The sequence below is a fragment of the Caloenas nicobarica genome, chromosome 3 (genome assembly GCF_036013445.1).
Source record: "Caloenas nicobarica isolate bCalNic1 chromosome 3, bCalNic1.hap1, whole genome shotgun sequence".
Taxonomy (NCBI): Eukaryota; Metazoa; Chordata; class Aves; order Columbiformes; family Columbidae; genus Caloenas; species Caloenas nicobarica.
Window position 1 is genome coordinate 86418853 of NC_088247.1, and position 16412 is coordinate 86435264.

At 36.5% G+C, this 16412-nt stretch overlaps 1 protein-coding gene across 2 annotated transcripts in view; it reads right to left on the minus strand.

The window, feature by feature from the left end:
- HEATR5B (HEAT repeat containing 5B) overlaps positions 1–16412 on the minus strand; it is a 61259-nt gene that overhangs the window by 19388 nt on the left and 25459 nt on the right. For both annotated transcript variants that reach the window (XM_065631292.1, XM_065631291.1), the window contains exons 20-30: positions 15585–15774; positions 14533–14702; positions 11992–12136; positions 10904–11143; positions 9148–9399; positions 6998–7179; positions 5859–5927; positions 3358–3537; positions 2109–2346; positions 1226–1486; positions 134–261 (exon numbers count right to left, since the gene is read on the minus strand). In XM_065631292.1, the coding sequence (XP_065487364.1) occupies positions 134–261; positions 1226–1486; positions 2109–2346; positions 3358–3537; positions 5859–5927; positions 6998–7179; positions 9148–9399; positions 10904–11143; positions 11992–12136; positions 14533–14702; positions 15585–15774 (2055 nt within the window). The remainder of the gene's footprint in view (positions 1–133; positions 262–1225; positions 1487–2108; positions 2347–3357; positions 3538–5858; positions 5928–6997; positions 7180–9147; positions 9400–10903; positions 11144–11991; positions 12137–14532; positions 14703–15584; positions 15775–16412) is intronic.

The following is a 16412-nucleotide window of genomic DNA, read 5'->3' on the forward strand; positions in this document are numbered from 1 at the left end:
AATTAGGACTTAACAATTCCTAATTGTTATGTCACTTGCTTATGATGAGCAAATACTGTTTTCACGCAAAAATAATTACAGTGAAAGACCAAGACCCAGAAAAAAGCAGATTGTTACAACACTCATACAGTACCTGATCTTCTGCAATATGGATCCTGGCACAAGGGGAATCCAACAAAGTATGAAGTGCCTGTAAGCAAGATGTAACATGCTCAACAGGTTCTTCAGGTCGTGGGGAGCACAGAAACTGTATACTAACACCTGAAAAGAGCAATAATTAAAAAGAATGTTCACATCATCATAAAATCAAGTTTTCTTTTTAAAATTTCTTTAAAAGTATAGCAGGTTCTTAACAGCTTCAGAAAGATACATGTTTTTCTCAATTCTTCCTTTAAATGAGAGTTTATGTATTAGAAATAGCAGAATTGTATTTGCTTTCTTTTCTGCATCGTGTCTTCCCCAAAATTTGGCAGGAAAAATACCAAACAGTGACAGCAAGCAACTTAAGATTACTGAATGGAAATCCACAGTTTCTTCTAAAGATCTGTAAGTCAGACTTCTGAAACCTTCGGTTGTAAATTGAGTTTTATGTTATTGAACTCTTTTAAAGATAACTAAGATGAAGTTAAGCCTAAAAATTATGCAATACTCATATTATACATACGGCACTTAATTCTGGTTTTAAATATCTGTATATCTCAGCAAACTGTTGGCATCCCTCAGAATAAGTTATCATATCCACCTCTTAAAGTCATTAGACAACTACGAAGGGAAACAGTGAATGCTACTCACAGACGAAAAACTGATGCAAAAGGTACTGGATGTGACTTGTCAAATATCGGTCTCTACTGAATTGTGTTTTTATGAGGGTGTGTATTTTAATTAAACTTACAGCTTGCGTCTTTGAAGCATAACATTTTGTATCATCTGAATTATATTACAGCATAGAACAGTTCCTACTCATTTTATTCAATTACATTAAAAAACTAGATATATGACTTGTCTATAAAAATCACACTAATCACACTTGACAAATACTCTGTCAAAGCTATAAAGAAGACAGGAGGCAGAGAAATACAGAGAGAAGGAGACAGAGATGTTTCAAAACATTACCATCCAGGCATGTGATGCATTTTGAACTTCCCACTTTTCAAGTAAATATATTTTCTTACCCCCATAACATTTTGTAGCATAATGTGCTGAATTCTAAACTTGTAACTCTTACCCAAAATTAAGTGCATTCGATCTTTGTTTATCTCTGGCAAAGATTTAGTGGTAGGTGGAGTTCCAGGTGTCTGGTTTAACATAATTGCTGTAGCATGCTTCTGTGAATTAGGCATTGCTGCAGCAGTCTCTTCTGTTGACTCTGAAGCATTAAATCCTGTACTGTTCAGCCAAAGTGCCACTGCATGTAGTATGGGAGCCCAGGAGTTTCGGTAATGCAGTCTAGCTGTATCAATTGTTTCTGGAGTGTAAAACGCTCCCCCTGTTAAATTGGTAAAGCAAAGGTAAATTCTGAAATTCTTTGCAAATAATAGACAAAAAGCATGTACTCTGAATTTATCAGCTTATTTACTCTGGGTGTATTTGATCACATACATGTTTAGATGTAATCCTTGTTAGTGACAGTGCATCCCAATTCTCTTTGTGAAGGAGCAACATTAGTACCTCTCATACGAAAGTGCAACGGCCACGATGGAGGAGTAAGAGAGCAAGAAAGGCAAAGTCATCAGGTCCTGCAGCATCTTTCATACAGAACACTCATTCTTAAGTCAGTAAAACATAAGTCAGTATCTGCTCTGATGTCAAGGGCTATGTTTTTCTTAGAGTAAACATCTTTTTGCATTTGATATAAAACTATTAGAGGTGTAGAAGTATTCTTAACTCTAAAAAGACATGGTTTTAATGATCTCTGTGATTCAGATAAGTATCTTCATTGCAGACTGAAGGAAAAAAGAACACTCAAACTTCAAACATACATTCCTATTACACATAGGCAGAAATTTATCACTGTGCCTGCCAAATAGTTGAGACTTCAAAATTATTCTATAAACTAAGGGTTTCTTTCTGGTTTTCATGACAACACAAAAATAAATTCCAGTGCTTACCATCTGGTGGAAGCTGAGTAGCAAATTCAGCTGGTAAAGTTAAAAGAGCATAATCTTTCAGTGCAGCTAACCAGAGACGGCTAAGTGCAGGCAGCTCAGGTTGTACAAGCGTTATCAAACTGTCTGGTGGCAACTCGTCTATAGTACCAAAATCATCCTCATCCTCCTCTGTGCTCTTTAAAACGCGCTTTGGTTTGGTCTCTGCTTCTTTCTTAATTTTCATGGCAACAACATACACCTAGAAGAAAAATAGATATGAAAGTACATGCTGTGAGATCCTAAAAAGAAAAAAAAAAGCAGCAGCCTTTCCAATGTGAAAGTAACAGATCTAATACACGGATGGCTGACTGGAAAATGACTGGGAAAAAGAGACTTACTATTACCTTTTATTTCAATATTTTTTTCTTTTATTTCTACCAGTATATAACAGCAACATAAATGGCACTTTCCTAAAACAATCTGGCTACACATCTTTTTCCTTAAAAAGTGTCAATTACTGCTGCTCTACACGGACATATTGATTTAAATACCTGATTTCATTAAATCAATGCATTCTTATTGCAAAGTTCTCTTTCACCTACATTAAGAGCTACTAGATAAATTAGAGCAATTGTCACTTACAGTGAGCAGATTACGTATCATAAAGACAGGAAAATGGCTTACCATTTGCACAATTATATGTACAGCTCTATGGCATGCAAGTAACATTTCAGGAAGCAAGGCAATGTAAATAGTGCTAACTCTGTCTTTTCCACATAGTTGAAGATTTCTGGTATTCCAGCCATTCCCCAACAATATCTACATTAAGTCTGTCACTTATTATGAACACTTTTACAAACTTCTATTTAATTGACTGCAATAATTTACCAGAATATATTTTAATGTTGTTTGGTCTCAGGGGACAGGGGAGTTGTTTTTGTCAGTTGGTTTCTTTGGTTTTGGTTTGGTTTTAAGCTTAAGATCAATAAGATGGGAGGAAAATCAAATTCTGATAGGGTATGAGTGTATACACAGAGAAGCACAGTAAAACAAAGAACAATCAAGCATCACTGTAAATATGGATCAATAGAATGGAAGAAAAAGGAACAGAGAACAATATAGAGATGAAAACATCTCAGGACTGGAACTGCAACAGGTAACGAGAAGGGTGGGTGCAAAGCTCACTGGCTGAACAGCCAGTGAAGTGCAAGGCTGCTATTATGCTGCAAAATCTTTTCAAAGTTTTAAAGATGTAATGGTCAGCGTTTACCTCAGCCCATGCTTTCAGCACTGCAAGTTTTTCCATCGTAGTCGCACTCTCTCGATAAAGCTGGCTAGAAGATCCCTTTCCTGCTTGCACTTTATCCAGGGAAGAGACAAGAAGGTTGTGAACTCGGCGGAGGTCATTCAGGTCACTTACAACCCCACTTCCTATCCAAGTGCTACACACCTAGACAACAAAGTTCAGAATCATTCTAAACTAGCAAAAAACCCCAATAACCTTACAAATGAAAAAAAAACAACAAACCTTAAGAAAACCAAAACCAAAGCAACCACCACAAAAAAATATTAGCAGCTCTCCTCCTCAATATAAAAATATTCAAGGTTTTCCTTTTTCTTCCCCCCGCCCTTCCCCATGATGCCAGAATTGCTCTTACAAAGGTTGTATTTGCAAAGTATATTACAATGGAACTTAATAGATACACAGAAAATACTTAAAATAGTTTTTTAATACTCCATAAATAGGTAATAACAATTTTTGTATTCTGTTCCCAAGTGTCTGTTCAAATCATTCAAGTAATGGGTCACTGCGTTCACTGTGAAGACTATCTTGGACAGCAATCAATAAAAGTACATCTTTAAAAACCCACACCTCTCCAATTATATACTAAGTCTCCATACTAACGAGAAACTTTCAAGATCATTGATGTCAAGAAGATAAAAATCATTAAACAACTGGGCGCTGATCTGGAACCAACAGTACCACATTCTAGAACAATCAATACCAGACATGGTGGACAGACAGTTGGGTGTCTCCTCACTTTTCTTTCAAATTAAATAGACACAAACAGGTACTTTAAACATCATACAGATCAGCTGCTCCTGTCTAGTGCTACACATTGGCATTCATCCTCTGAAACACATTCATGCCCAGACATAACACATGCAATAGAAGAATTCTGGTGCAGCCGCTTTTCTACAAAAAGTGACAAATTCTTCCAGAAGAGTTGCTTTGGATTCTGGTGCTGATTTTACAAGGATGAGGAACAGAAGAAAAAAAAAAAAACAACCACACAGAATGCAAGTGGTTTAGGTTTTACAAACCCTTTTTTCCATGGCATTTTTGTCCTATCTCCAGTGTATTTATTTTGCTTTTAGAGATCCAGTTCCACTAAAGCCTTTGGGAAAGGGCCTCTCATGATTTGGAATGATGGACATATTCAAAGTAAACACAAAAAATGTCCCAAAGGTGCCCAGGACAAGGCTGCTGTCACAAATCCATAATTCATTTATGGTAGGACTAAGACCAGCTTTCATTCCTGCTGCTGGGCAAGTCAATGGGGTCTTATTAATGACATAAAACTAACAACAAACTCATTCAGTGTAGCTCATCTTTGTCCACATAACTTCTAGAGAATGAGTTGAATATCCCAACCATTTGATGCTGTAAGTGCACACATCCACTTGAAACTTGTTGAATAGGGAAGATTTTAACAAGCTACAAAGAATGTTACATGTTTTCACACAAACTGCCTCTTCATCTAATTAATAGCTTTAAATACACAGAAACTTTCCATAAGGTAACATGAGCATATTCTTTCCCACATATAGATACCAAATTATGCCATATTTGATCTATCCTTACAAGTTTCACTGTAAATTAAGACCATAAAATAACAACATAAAATCATAATCCTGCCACACCAAGACTTACTAAACAAAAGTCACATACACAAAATTATCATATTAAAACTGATGTTTGCATAATTAAACAAACTGATGTTTTAAACTACAGTAGTAATTTGCTGTGTAAACCACATACCAGATACTACTACAGCTACAGTACTGATAGCTGATTTAAACTACAGTAGCACAAGACGATACACAATAAAAAACACACACAAAAAATACTCTTTCAATGAATTTTCACTGAGAGGTTGTTACTATGATTGTAATGAGAATGATCATTGCTTTTAAAAATGTAAAAGAGTGTATTAATCTGAATAAAACTTGAGAGTTTAAAGGCAAATTATCAGCAATCCAAATAAATTATCAGACTGAAAGGCATCCTAATAAATAAGTTACTATTGGTCTCATTAAGCAAGGTTGTGGATTTTTATGTTTGTTTTTGTTGTTTCGAGGGTTTTGTGGGTTTTTTTGTTTGTAGGTTTTTTGTTTGATTTTTGTTTGGGTTTTGTGTGTGTGTATGTTTTGTTGGTGGTGGGTTGGTGGAGTTTTTTTGTTTGGTTGGTTGGATTTTTGTTATTGTTGGTTTTGTTTTGTTTTTCTTTTAGCAACAAATGCAGAATTGACATGGAGACATAATTAGTTTTAGGAAGACTAGATATTCTCTCATGCAGCTCCTAAAAAGGACTTTTGCACTTCTGAGGAACAAAATATATTACTAAGAGACTCAAAAAAGTTGCAAAAATGTCACGACTTCGGTTTTGCAAATTCTTCCAGCCATTTGCTACTACTTCTCTTCTGCAACCTTCTTCCAAAAAGAAGGAAAATCAGTTTGGCTTATACTATCTGAACATTTTTCTGTACCTGGCAGGCCTTTGCAGTTATATCAGACGGTGTATCTTGGGAAAAAGCTGGCCTCAGAGCAGCTCCAACCTGTTGAGAGGAAAAAAAAAAATTAAAAATCCAACTACTTAAAAAATAGTGACACAACATTCTTGAGCTCACCTTCTCTAAGGCTCAAATACACATACAGAACAAACAAGACAAGATTTTGGCATTATAGTTACATCTCAAACTTATCCTTCTTGTCTATCAGACATTTGCAATAGTATTCTTTAAACAACAACAACAGAATGCTAAACCAGATTTTTTCTTCCTGACCACTGCCTTTTTAAGCCTCAACTACCTTTGTCAAATATGTGACATTATCCTTCTTCTGTTAATGAGTATCCTTTTAATCATGAAAGTATCACAGGTGTAGTTTATGCTAAGGCTCAAGAAGCCAATGACTTTTTGATGTCCAAAGGCATAACGATGTGAAATCAAACATTTATGGTTGGATGAGAAATACTGACCAGAAAAGCCTTTTAGGCAGTTGTTATAAGGCAGCATTTTTCAGAAGCAAAAGGAACCAAGTCAAAGACACAGAAGCAATTGTTACAACACTACAGCAGGAAGATGAAAAAGGCAGGAGGTGAGAAGGATGTAAGCCTGACTTTAAAAGGCATTTGCAAAGATCTTGAAGACACAGCGAAGACAAAAGAGGTGAAAGAGTTAACCTACATAACAACATAAAGCAATAATGTCCCAAAATAAATCTTCAGCTATCTACCTCTCATTCCTATATTTCGTAGTTTTTATTTAAACAGAGTATATTCATTAAATCCCAAGAAAATAAATTCAATAGATTCAGTCTGGAACTGAATCAGCATTATTTTCCAATTCCTAATTCTATAAATGAAATGCCATTCTTGCCAAAAATTAAATGTAACTTGTAATTTGGCTTTCAAGAATCAACAGGTACTGAATTTTTAAATTTCATAAGCTACTAAATTATAATAAATAGGAAGAGATAGTAAAATAAATTTAAGAGGTAAATAAAAGTCTCTTTAGTACATTTTCATACACACAAATCTCTTTTGAAGTTACAAAATGTTCTCAAAGCTAATACTGGCATATTGGCATAAATATACAGTTTCCTGAACTTATAAAGGAGGTCTCACATTAGCCTGATACTGCTCCAGTATCACATGGCCTGGAAACTCTGGCTCAGGAACTGATGCAAATTTCTTGATAATGTCTTCAAGAGCCTGAAGACCCGCCATTCGTAACTGGTTGCTGTGATCAGTCGCAGCCATGAATGCCATTCGAATAAGGTCAGAGAGATGGAGTACTAAGAAGTCATCTTAGAACAAAACAGAAAGAACTATTTAGTAACTTAAAAGATAGCTACCATAACAGATATTTGTAACATTTTACTCATTGACACATACGAATTTTACCTATTTTACCTTTTTTAAAGGTCCACATTTAGAGTACGGAAGAAGGCAGGAAATAATCTATTTTTTTTTAATCCTTAAAGTGATACAAGGACTTTTGTTCCTAAGACAACCTTAAAAATTAAGCCCACATTTGAAACAAAATTAAATATATGATATACAGAAATTGCTTTGAGTGTGTAAATATGGCTGAGTACCTTAGAGATTAGAACGTTTAGTAAAGCTAATTTTAGTGAGGTCCCCCAAACCTACAGAAAATCTTCAAGGCAATTCCTGTTTGAGTCCTATGCTTATAGTGACCCCTGCTGATAAAGGAAAACCTCGTCAGGTTTAAACACCTAAAAACTGAGTCTGCCTCTAGTTCTGCTCCCAAAAGCCACATCTAAGTCTGCAAGTAAGCAGCAGACAACATGCAGAAAAGAACAATACATAACTAAGTAACATTTCTCCTCTATTTTTATTAATTTCATTTCCTTCCTTACTCTCAATTTGAAATTACCAGATGTTGTACAACTAATATGAAAACAAGTTATTTAAAAGCATAATGTTGAGGATGACTAAAAAAAACGCAAGTTATGACACTTCTACATATTTCAAGTCACAAGGTAAAAAAAGAGAATTTTATTTTATAGCTGAAACTTTTCAGAGGCATGTCAATAAAAAAAGACTGAAAATCACTTAGAAATTATGAAGTGATAAAGTCTCTGTTTACTTTTTCACACCATCACAGATGTTAGTAAAATTTAAGTATTTTGGAAGTTTTTACAATGATACCAAACGCATCAAGTGCACTTTAAATAGAGAGACATAAATTCTCAGGATTATTATATGCAGTCATTTGCAGGATCCTATTAGCAGCAGTAATTTCGTTATTTTCTCTGTAATACAACCCTATCTCAAAATAAACTTTTCCAAACCTTTTCCCTCTTAGTCTTCAAACAGTGACCTCAGCCTAAAATCAAATCAGAAACAAGATTCTTGCAAAACCAACGCACAATGTTGGAACCAGGCTGCACCAAAGCAACACAAGCAAAGACCTAAATCAACCTCCATACCATACCAGACACTCTCAATAACACAGACACTAAAACCCATTAATCCCATGCGTTCTAGGATGCTCATGATATTCATCCTGCCTACAGAAATTCCTCATGAGTGCCATATGGGGGAAAGCAAACAATCGCTATGCACCAGAACCAATACACACGGACAACTCAAGGACAGAAATTTCCCACCATCTGTTAGAAAAATGTTTCTTCACAAAACAACTATGTCATCTCTGACCTCTCAATTTTGATCCTCTAACTCATAAGAGTATCTTCAAAACATGAGCTTTAAAACTAATATTCACCACTGTCATATATACCAAAAGAATGATCTTTATAAAGCAGTCCTTCTGTAACTCTCTCACATCCCTCACTCCACAACCAATGCCACAGCAATAATTAACTGGCCTTACTGCTTTTCTTTCCTAGCATCCCTTCAGTCAGGAGATGCAAATATAATCTCTGAAGTCTAAGTCATTGCTGTCATTAAACTTAATGGTGACCTGGTAACAGTTTCTTTATCTAGAAGTTCACTGCTGCTGTTTCAGACTGGAGAAAAGGTTTGCAAATCTAAAGGGTATTTTTCCAAGCAGATCAGTCTGTCAGAATTTATATCCTCCAGCAAACCTCATTCTTTGTGTTCATGGTACAGTACCTACAATGGTTACAGCTAAACTACAGTTTTACTGCCTTTTGCTGATCATTTCCTTTGTTTTTAATCATTTGAATGCAAGGATAGCTGCTTATATTTTTTTCTTCGTTATGTAATCTTAAGCTGTAAAGAGGTGTCAAAAAATACTAAAAAAACTATGCATGTTCTATAATTACTTTTTGGGTTCTTAAGTCTGGCTGAACGAGCCAGTGCCAGATCAAAGTGCGCCTTGTTCACATTCTCACACAGCATGATAACACGGCACAGACAGTCTGCTGCAAACACACGAGTTGCCCAGCGAGGTGCTACAGAAGGCTTGGATTTATCCTCTTCACCCAAGGTGGTAAACATTGTATCGTCATCCATCTCATCCTTCTTCTCTGCTTCCTCATCCTTCCCTCCTCCCAAGGGAGCAGCTGTGCTCATGTCTACAACAGAGAACAATTTAAAAAAAAATCCCACAGTTACAATCTACAGGAAGACATATTCAAGCCTTTCCTTAACACTCAGATTCAAAACACACCATTTATTCTGTTGAAACAACAACATTTAAAAAAAAAAGTAGAAAGGCATAGGAATCTCAGTAAAATAAATGTTTTTCACTTCTAATCTGGGCTGTATTGCCCTTTATTTGGCTTAAATGAAATGAAAAACAATCCTGTAATGTTAATTCTCCATGATACCAAGCATAGCTGTGCTATGCTGACTTCTGCTATTCAGAGAAGACAACGTAATGTCTTAATGACAAGGTCTATATTTGCAAAATGCCAAGATACTGACTAAAATTACTCTGGCAATAATTAGAGGAGAATGAGAAGAAATTATTGCAAGAGTAACCCATCCCAACTAAGGCAAGCACCTTATAAAGTCTAAATTTAATGAGTTGAATAGACAAGCCATTCAATAAAGAGAGAAAGAGGCTACAGCAAATCAAACATGGATGCAGTCAATTAATAACAAGAGTGTTTTGAGAAGGCATCCAGAAACTTATGTGGTGGATCTGTAAATCTCTGCTTAAAATCAAATCAGATTTTGTTCACATGCCAGTTAGTTGGATCAAAGGAGTTCAAAATGAAGCTGCTGGCTTATTACAGTACAGCTGAGATAAATTTATTTAAATAAAATTCTCTCAGAGATTATTTCACCTACTAATAAATAAGAGATTAGACAACCATGTTAAAACTTTAAAACCCATCCCACATGAAATAAGAAAAGGACATGCCAACGTCAAACAGGAGAAGCAAGGTCTTTCTCACTGGGTATATGGTAACTACATGGTAACCAGTATATATGGTAACGACATTTCATAAAGAAATCACTAGTAGCATTACACATCAGTAAATGTAAAACTGGTAACATTCAGAAAGACCTTCAGGATGAACTCATAGAATGCCAATAAACAAGTATAAATGCAAGGGAAATGAGCAGAATCTGCATCACGATCATCCTACAAGCTGAAAAACAGGAATAAGGTCTCAGAGGACAAGATCTGTGCAAACAAGTCTGCAAAGCTGAACAAGCAACAAAAGTTGCATCACCATGGCAACTCAACATCACATCAGCAACTTGCAAAACCTCATAAAAGAAAGCTCAGTGTGTACAGCACTCTTCCTTCTGTACAGTCCTGATGTATAAAGGCTAAAAAGAACATGTCTGCTTTCATGAAGATATTGAAATGTCAGAGTAACAATCAGACTGCTTCTCCACCGGAAATCCTACTTTAAGGCAGCTAACTTCTCAGTCTTACAAGCAATAGTCTAAAACTTAACTTTGATGATTTCTTCTTTCTAAGGAAGTTCTAATGCATTGTAACCAAAGTTGTATATAAAATATAAGCTATTAACTAGGATAAAAGACAAACTCCAAACAAATATTGCCAGAAGATGCTAATACTAAAGACATCCTTTTATGTGAACACTATACAACACTTACCACTGGAAGCTGCAAGGACATCCTTACAAAGCATTAGCCAGTGAGAAAGGTTTTCTACTGCCAGCGATGAAAGCATATGTCCCAGAGTATCATGGATATCTGAGCATAACTTCCGATCAGTCTCCCGATCCAACATTCCAAAAAGGACACCTTCGAGGCCTGTCTCTGTTATATTAACCCCCTGATGCCGGGAATGAGCATCTCGCCGAGAACCAGGTCCTGGTGCAAAAGGATTAATATCTGCAAAACGATAATAAGAAATGTTTTCTGAAATCAGTAACTCTGTTTTAAAATTCGGAATAACAGACTAGAATTGGACATTGTGTATTTCTGTGCCTATAGTTCAGGCAACAATACACCAAGATGCTACTGAATTTCTTCCAAATTAGCACTAGAAGGATTTTCATAGAGCAATTAATTTAATTGCTCCTCCTAGTTTTACTTCCAAAAAAAAAAAGAAAGTCTCTCTCTCTTCAAGGTACTTACCCCATGAATTTGTAAAAACCCCTATTAGTACTGAACTCTAAAGAATCTTTCCAGAGAGAGACAAACTTAACTGGTGTGATTTAATACAAGTAAGTTCATGATCCTACATTTGCAGAAGACTCTTCTGGTAGCACTGTTGAGCCTCCTATTTTCAGAATAAAATTACATGTCAGAATTGAACCAACCAGCAAAGTCCACAGGCTTTGCAGATGTGTTGCTAACAAAATATAACACAACCAGGTATCTCAATCAAACAGCATACAATTAAGACAACTTTCAAAAGAGCAAGACCTAAAATAACAGAAAAACTATGAAATGTTTCCATTGTATATATACTGTGTTACCTATTTGATTGCCACTTTTAATGTAGCAGAGAAATTTAAGTCTGAACTTTACAAAAAATTAAACTAGAAGTGAAATTCAGGAGGTAAGCAGGGGTGTAGCCAGAACTTATTGGAGCTGAAAGGGATGGTTTGAGTTTTTTGCTCTGTTGCTGGGGGGGGTTGGGGTTTTTTCCCACCCCTCTCTGAAGGCAAAGCACACAAACACTCACATATGTGCACTCAACTGTTGCAAAAAGGCCACATGAAAGAAATACTTACTGATGCCACTGTTTTCTTTGTCTCCAGCATTTTTTGCTAAGCTCATGGCATATTCACATACTTCTGCTGCTTCCCTCTGAGCAAGCTGTCGTAAACATGCCACTGCAGCTCGGCGAAGCAGCAAGTGGGAGCTGCACAAATGCACCTAAAAATCAGAACCATTACAAGTAAATGAACTGCTGCACCCCCATATCAATAAATCAGTGCTAGGGGACTAACGGCGTTCTACGCCCATGTGTGTGCTGCTGGGTACCAAGCTCTTTACAAGATCTTGAAAGTCCAGAAATAAGCACTTTTTATAATGTAAAAATATGAAAATAAAGCTGACATATACAGAGCTGACAGCTGTTATCTGGTTGAAGAGATAAGAGCTTAAATATTGGAACTGCTGGTAGTGTGATTTAGACTAATTACACTTTCCAATCTGTTACACTCTTCTGTACCACTCAATCTCACGTTCTGCTATAGCTGTAAATCACATTATTTTAAACAAAAAGACATCATCAGGTCCCCCGCACATGACAGCTATCATAAAAACTTTTATTTCAAACTTGTACTGGAATTGATAGCATAAGCTTTTACAAGTGCCTCTCAATAAGACAGCTTCAGATTTCTTTGCTAACCAACACTGGCTTCTAATTCTTTTTGAATCACCTCAAGTACAAGCAAATATTTTTCTTAGAGAAGAATTCTGCATGGCCCCTATTTTCCTGAAAGGAAGTAACTGCACAGAGAACTGTATGTTTTTCCACAGTGGAAGAGATGAAGTGCAATCTTTAATAAACTCTGATTCTTTAGTTACCTGGAGAATTTGTTTTTAATGAACTGAATACACATTTGCTTTCTCAGTATTAGGTTATTATGTGGATAGAAATTGCTTTCCTAAATGAAAGGGCTGTCTAGCTTATAAAGCATTTTAACAGTAAATCTTTATTCCACATATGAATATACAAGATTTTAGTCCTGAACAAACAAGCAGACTTTAAAGAACCTCTAAATATCACACTGAGGTTGTTTTAATGGAACTAAAACACAGAACATTTGAGGGATGTTATTAACGGAAAGAGTATTCCCTGGTTTAAGTTACAAAATAACTAGTAGTTGTGAAGCCAATGCAGGAAGAAGAAATGAAGTCAGACTGTGGAACTGTGTGGCTTAATTTTGATACCTGGCATTAACTCTATTCAAAATGAGTTAGAAAGCAATGAACAGTTTGTTAATGGGGCAGGTAAAGCAGACCTTGCCAACACACCTATACAGGATACTATGCAGTATAAAGAAATGCCCAAAACAATTCAGAGGAAAACTTATCAAACTAAGTATAACTTGGAAGTAAAGACTATGAGAAAAACGAAGGAAAATAGCTTTTGTTCAGCGGAGGACCATAAAGGAACAGGAAAGAGACAGCAGAAAATCCTGGAAAAAGTTTTCAAAACAGCACTAGTCATTGGTGTGCGAACTTCATTGTCCATAATATTACCCACTGGTACTTACAGAGTAAATGGCTATAGGGATTGTTTCACATGTTGTACACAGTATTCTTACAAAAGGGCCTACCAGCTTTTGGGCGCGTGGCACCTATTTCATGCAAAATTTTGTGAAAGGACAAGTGACAGGGTCTGGGAACACACTGCACTTCTAGCAGCACCCCAAAGTATAGGGCGGAAGCAATGGCAAGCGTGGAAAGGGAAGCATGTAACAATGAGAGGCCGCCCTAGGCAAATCTGGAGAACAAGCTAAGAAGAAGTTCCAATGTTGACTAGGTAGGATTACATTCCTCCAGGTAGCACACAGCTACCATTTCCACAATGAATGAACAAAGCACTTTGCAAAACATCCAATAGACATTAGGGAGAAACTTTTCAAATTTCTCTTTATTGGACTGCTGGACCCTCTAAAAATTTTTTTTAATAGTAATAACAACTAAAAAAACCTACACCACGCACACCACCTTTCCTCCTACAGTCATATTTGGCATGTTTAGGGTTCCAGCCACTGCCTCACTTTCAGGCTTAGGCCTGGACTTGCTGTCAGAACACTAAAGGAGGGAGAAAGCAAGGCTAACAACAGCAGCACAAGAATTTAAATGTCAGCATCTACTATGCTTACAGTGGTAAAATAAATCCAAAATCTCCTGCCTTTCCCCAACTCACTCACTGCCCTCTGTGCATGCAATCGGAGGAAACAGAGTGTTCCAGCATCTTTTTACTCAGTCGTATTATATACTTATGTCACAGTCCATGATGGCGATGTTCAGGCAGAAACTGTTCTTCGGACCGACTCTCACAACTTACTCTTGCTATCTTGTGCTCTCTAGGGTGAAAGAGAATCAGACCCTATGACTTCAATTTGGGTAGCATTCTGCAAAGATCTAAAATGGCTTGGGGAGAGACATCCTTTTATTGCACTTCAGCGGTTTTTGCAGATGTGGCTTGCTTATACACATGTGTACCCCTGATATCTTGCTAAGTGCTTCTCCTGTACTCCACTAAGCACATGCATAAAGCTTTGAGGAACAAAAGGGATGCATTCTGTACTCACACAGAGACTGGGAACCAGACTGGACAGGTTGACATGCCGTGGTGCAAACATATGAAGCTGCTGAAGGCAGGATATGGCAGCTGCCTGAACAAGCGAGTCCGAATGGTCTTGTGTGATTGCACATCCCACCAAACAGGAAGAACGGATTGTTGAAATTGTAGCTCCATTACCTAACGATTTTACATGATATCCTTAACGCAGCAAAATCTTTGTATGACAACAGTAGACTTTAAATCCTCGACAAACAAGAATTTTTAATGCTTTAAAGTTCACAGATTAACATGCAACTTTTCTGAATTCCTACCACAAATCAGTTTATATACAACTTCAAAGAAACACTACAGTGTTTCAGTATCTCTTTTTTAGCTCAGTTAAACAATGTCTTGTTCAAATGAAATGTTGGATCAATAAGCTTCAGTCAGAAATACTTCAAGAATATCTTCCCAGCACATGAAACTAGTAAAATTATCTGAATCTCAATTTTGAAAGTCTCTTTCATTCTATACATATGGGCAACATTTCATGCACTGAACCATTTCCTAATATATCAGGTATAGTATCTGGCATGAAAAGATCTTAGTCTCTACAGTAAGGTACAGTGATTTAAGAATTTCAAGAATGAGTGGAAATGTGCTATAGTTCACATCATTAACAATGACATCAAACTTAAGCTCTTGCCATAAGTAAAAAAATAAAATGAACACTTGTTCAAACAGCAGAGGAAAAGTCTTTCCTCTTGCCCCTCTACACACAAAAATATACATGGAAAAATATGCAGCAAGGGTGTTTTTCATCTAATTTGCCATTAGCCAGAACACCATACATCACTGCAACTTCTTTATACAAATCTCAAACTGCAGTCAAAAAAGCCCCAAGCAGTCATAAGTAGAACCAGAAGTGAGGTTGCTTGCAGGACTGTTAACTGAATTTGTCACCACCCACCTCCCCTCCTGCAACTGCAACAAAAATTTATTTTCTTCCACTTAAGATTGCGATATATTACCTTTATGCAAGTTACTTTTTTTTTGTTTTCTCTTCAAATTCCCACTAACCTTGCAGCTCAGGCCCAACAGTAGTTATTATAGCTCCAAGACAGCGACCTAAGCATTGATGTACTTCCGTATGTGATGGTGGAACAGTTAAGAGCAGAGTAAGAACTAGAGAAAGCGTTGGCTCCACATATCCACGGTACATTGGTCCACTAGAATCTACTATCAGGGCGAGTGAATGGAGAGACCAGGTCTATCAAAAAAACAAAGGAATATTTTTCAGTAAAACATTTAGGAAGTTTAAACAATTCCATATGCAGACTAAGCATAGATCTTGTATGTCCTTACTTAAACGTATCCAGTTAGCTACTGTTGGCTCCAGAAGTGTTCCAAAGGTCTCAGAATCTCAAGCAATCACCTGGGTGTTTAAATATCTCTAACATACTCTTTGGCTATCAGTTTTGGGATAACAGAGATGAAGATGACAAAGAATTTGAGCAAAAAATGGTTACACACTTTGAGGAAGGAAAATACAAACACAAACAACACACTCACTGAAACAAAAAAGGAAAAAAGAAGAGTGACTCTTAAGGCAGGAGAGAGAATTGTTCTGCTGTAAAACTGGATGTAGAGTCTGAAATGGACAGCTGACAAAGTCTTTAGTGGGGAGTGCCTTTGAAATTGCAGTAGAAATTTATTTCCATGACAAGTTGAAAGTTTCACATGTATTTTCCAATTAATTTTCTTATTAGAGGGTGCAAGAGAAGAAAGCAGTGCTGTGCACAGTCACTATACTACAGGATGAGAAAAAAAAAAGGTGAAAGATCAACCTATTTCAGTTGCAAGATAAGTAAATAATAAGCGAGCAAAACCATTTACTGTAATCGCGAA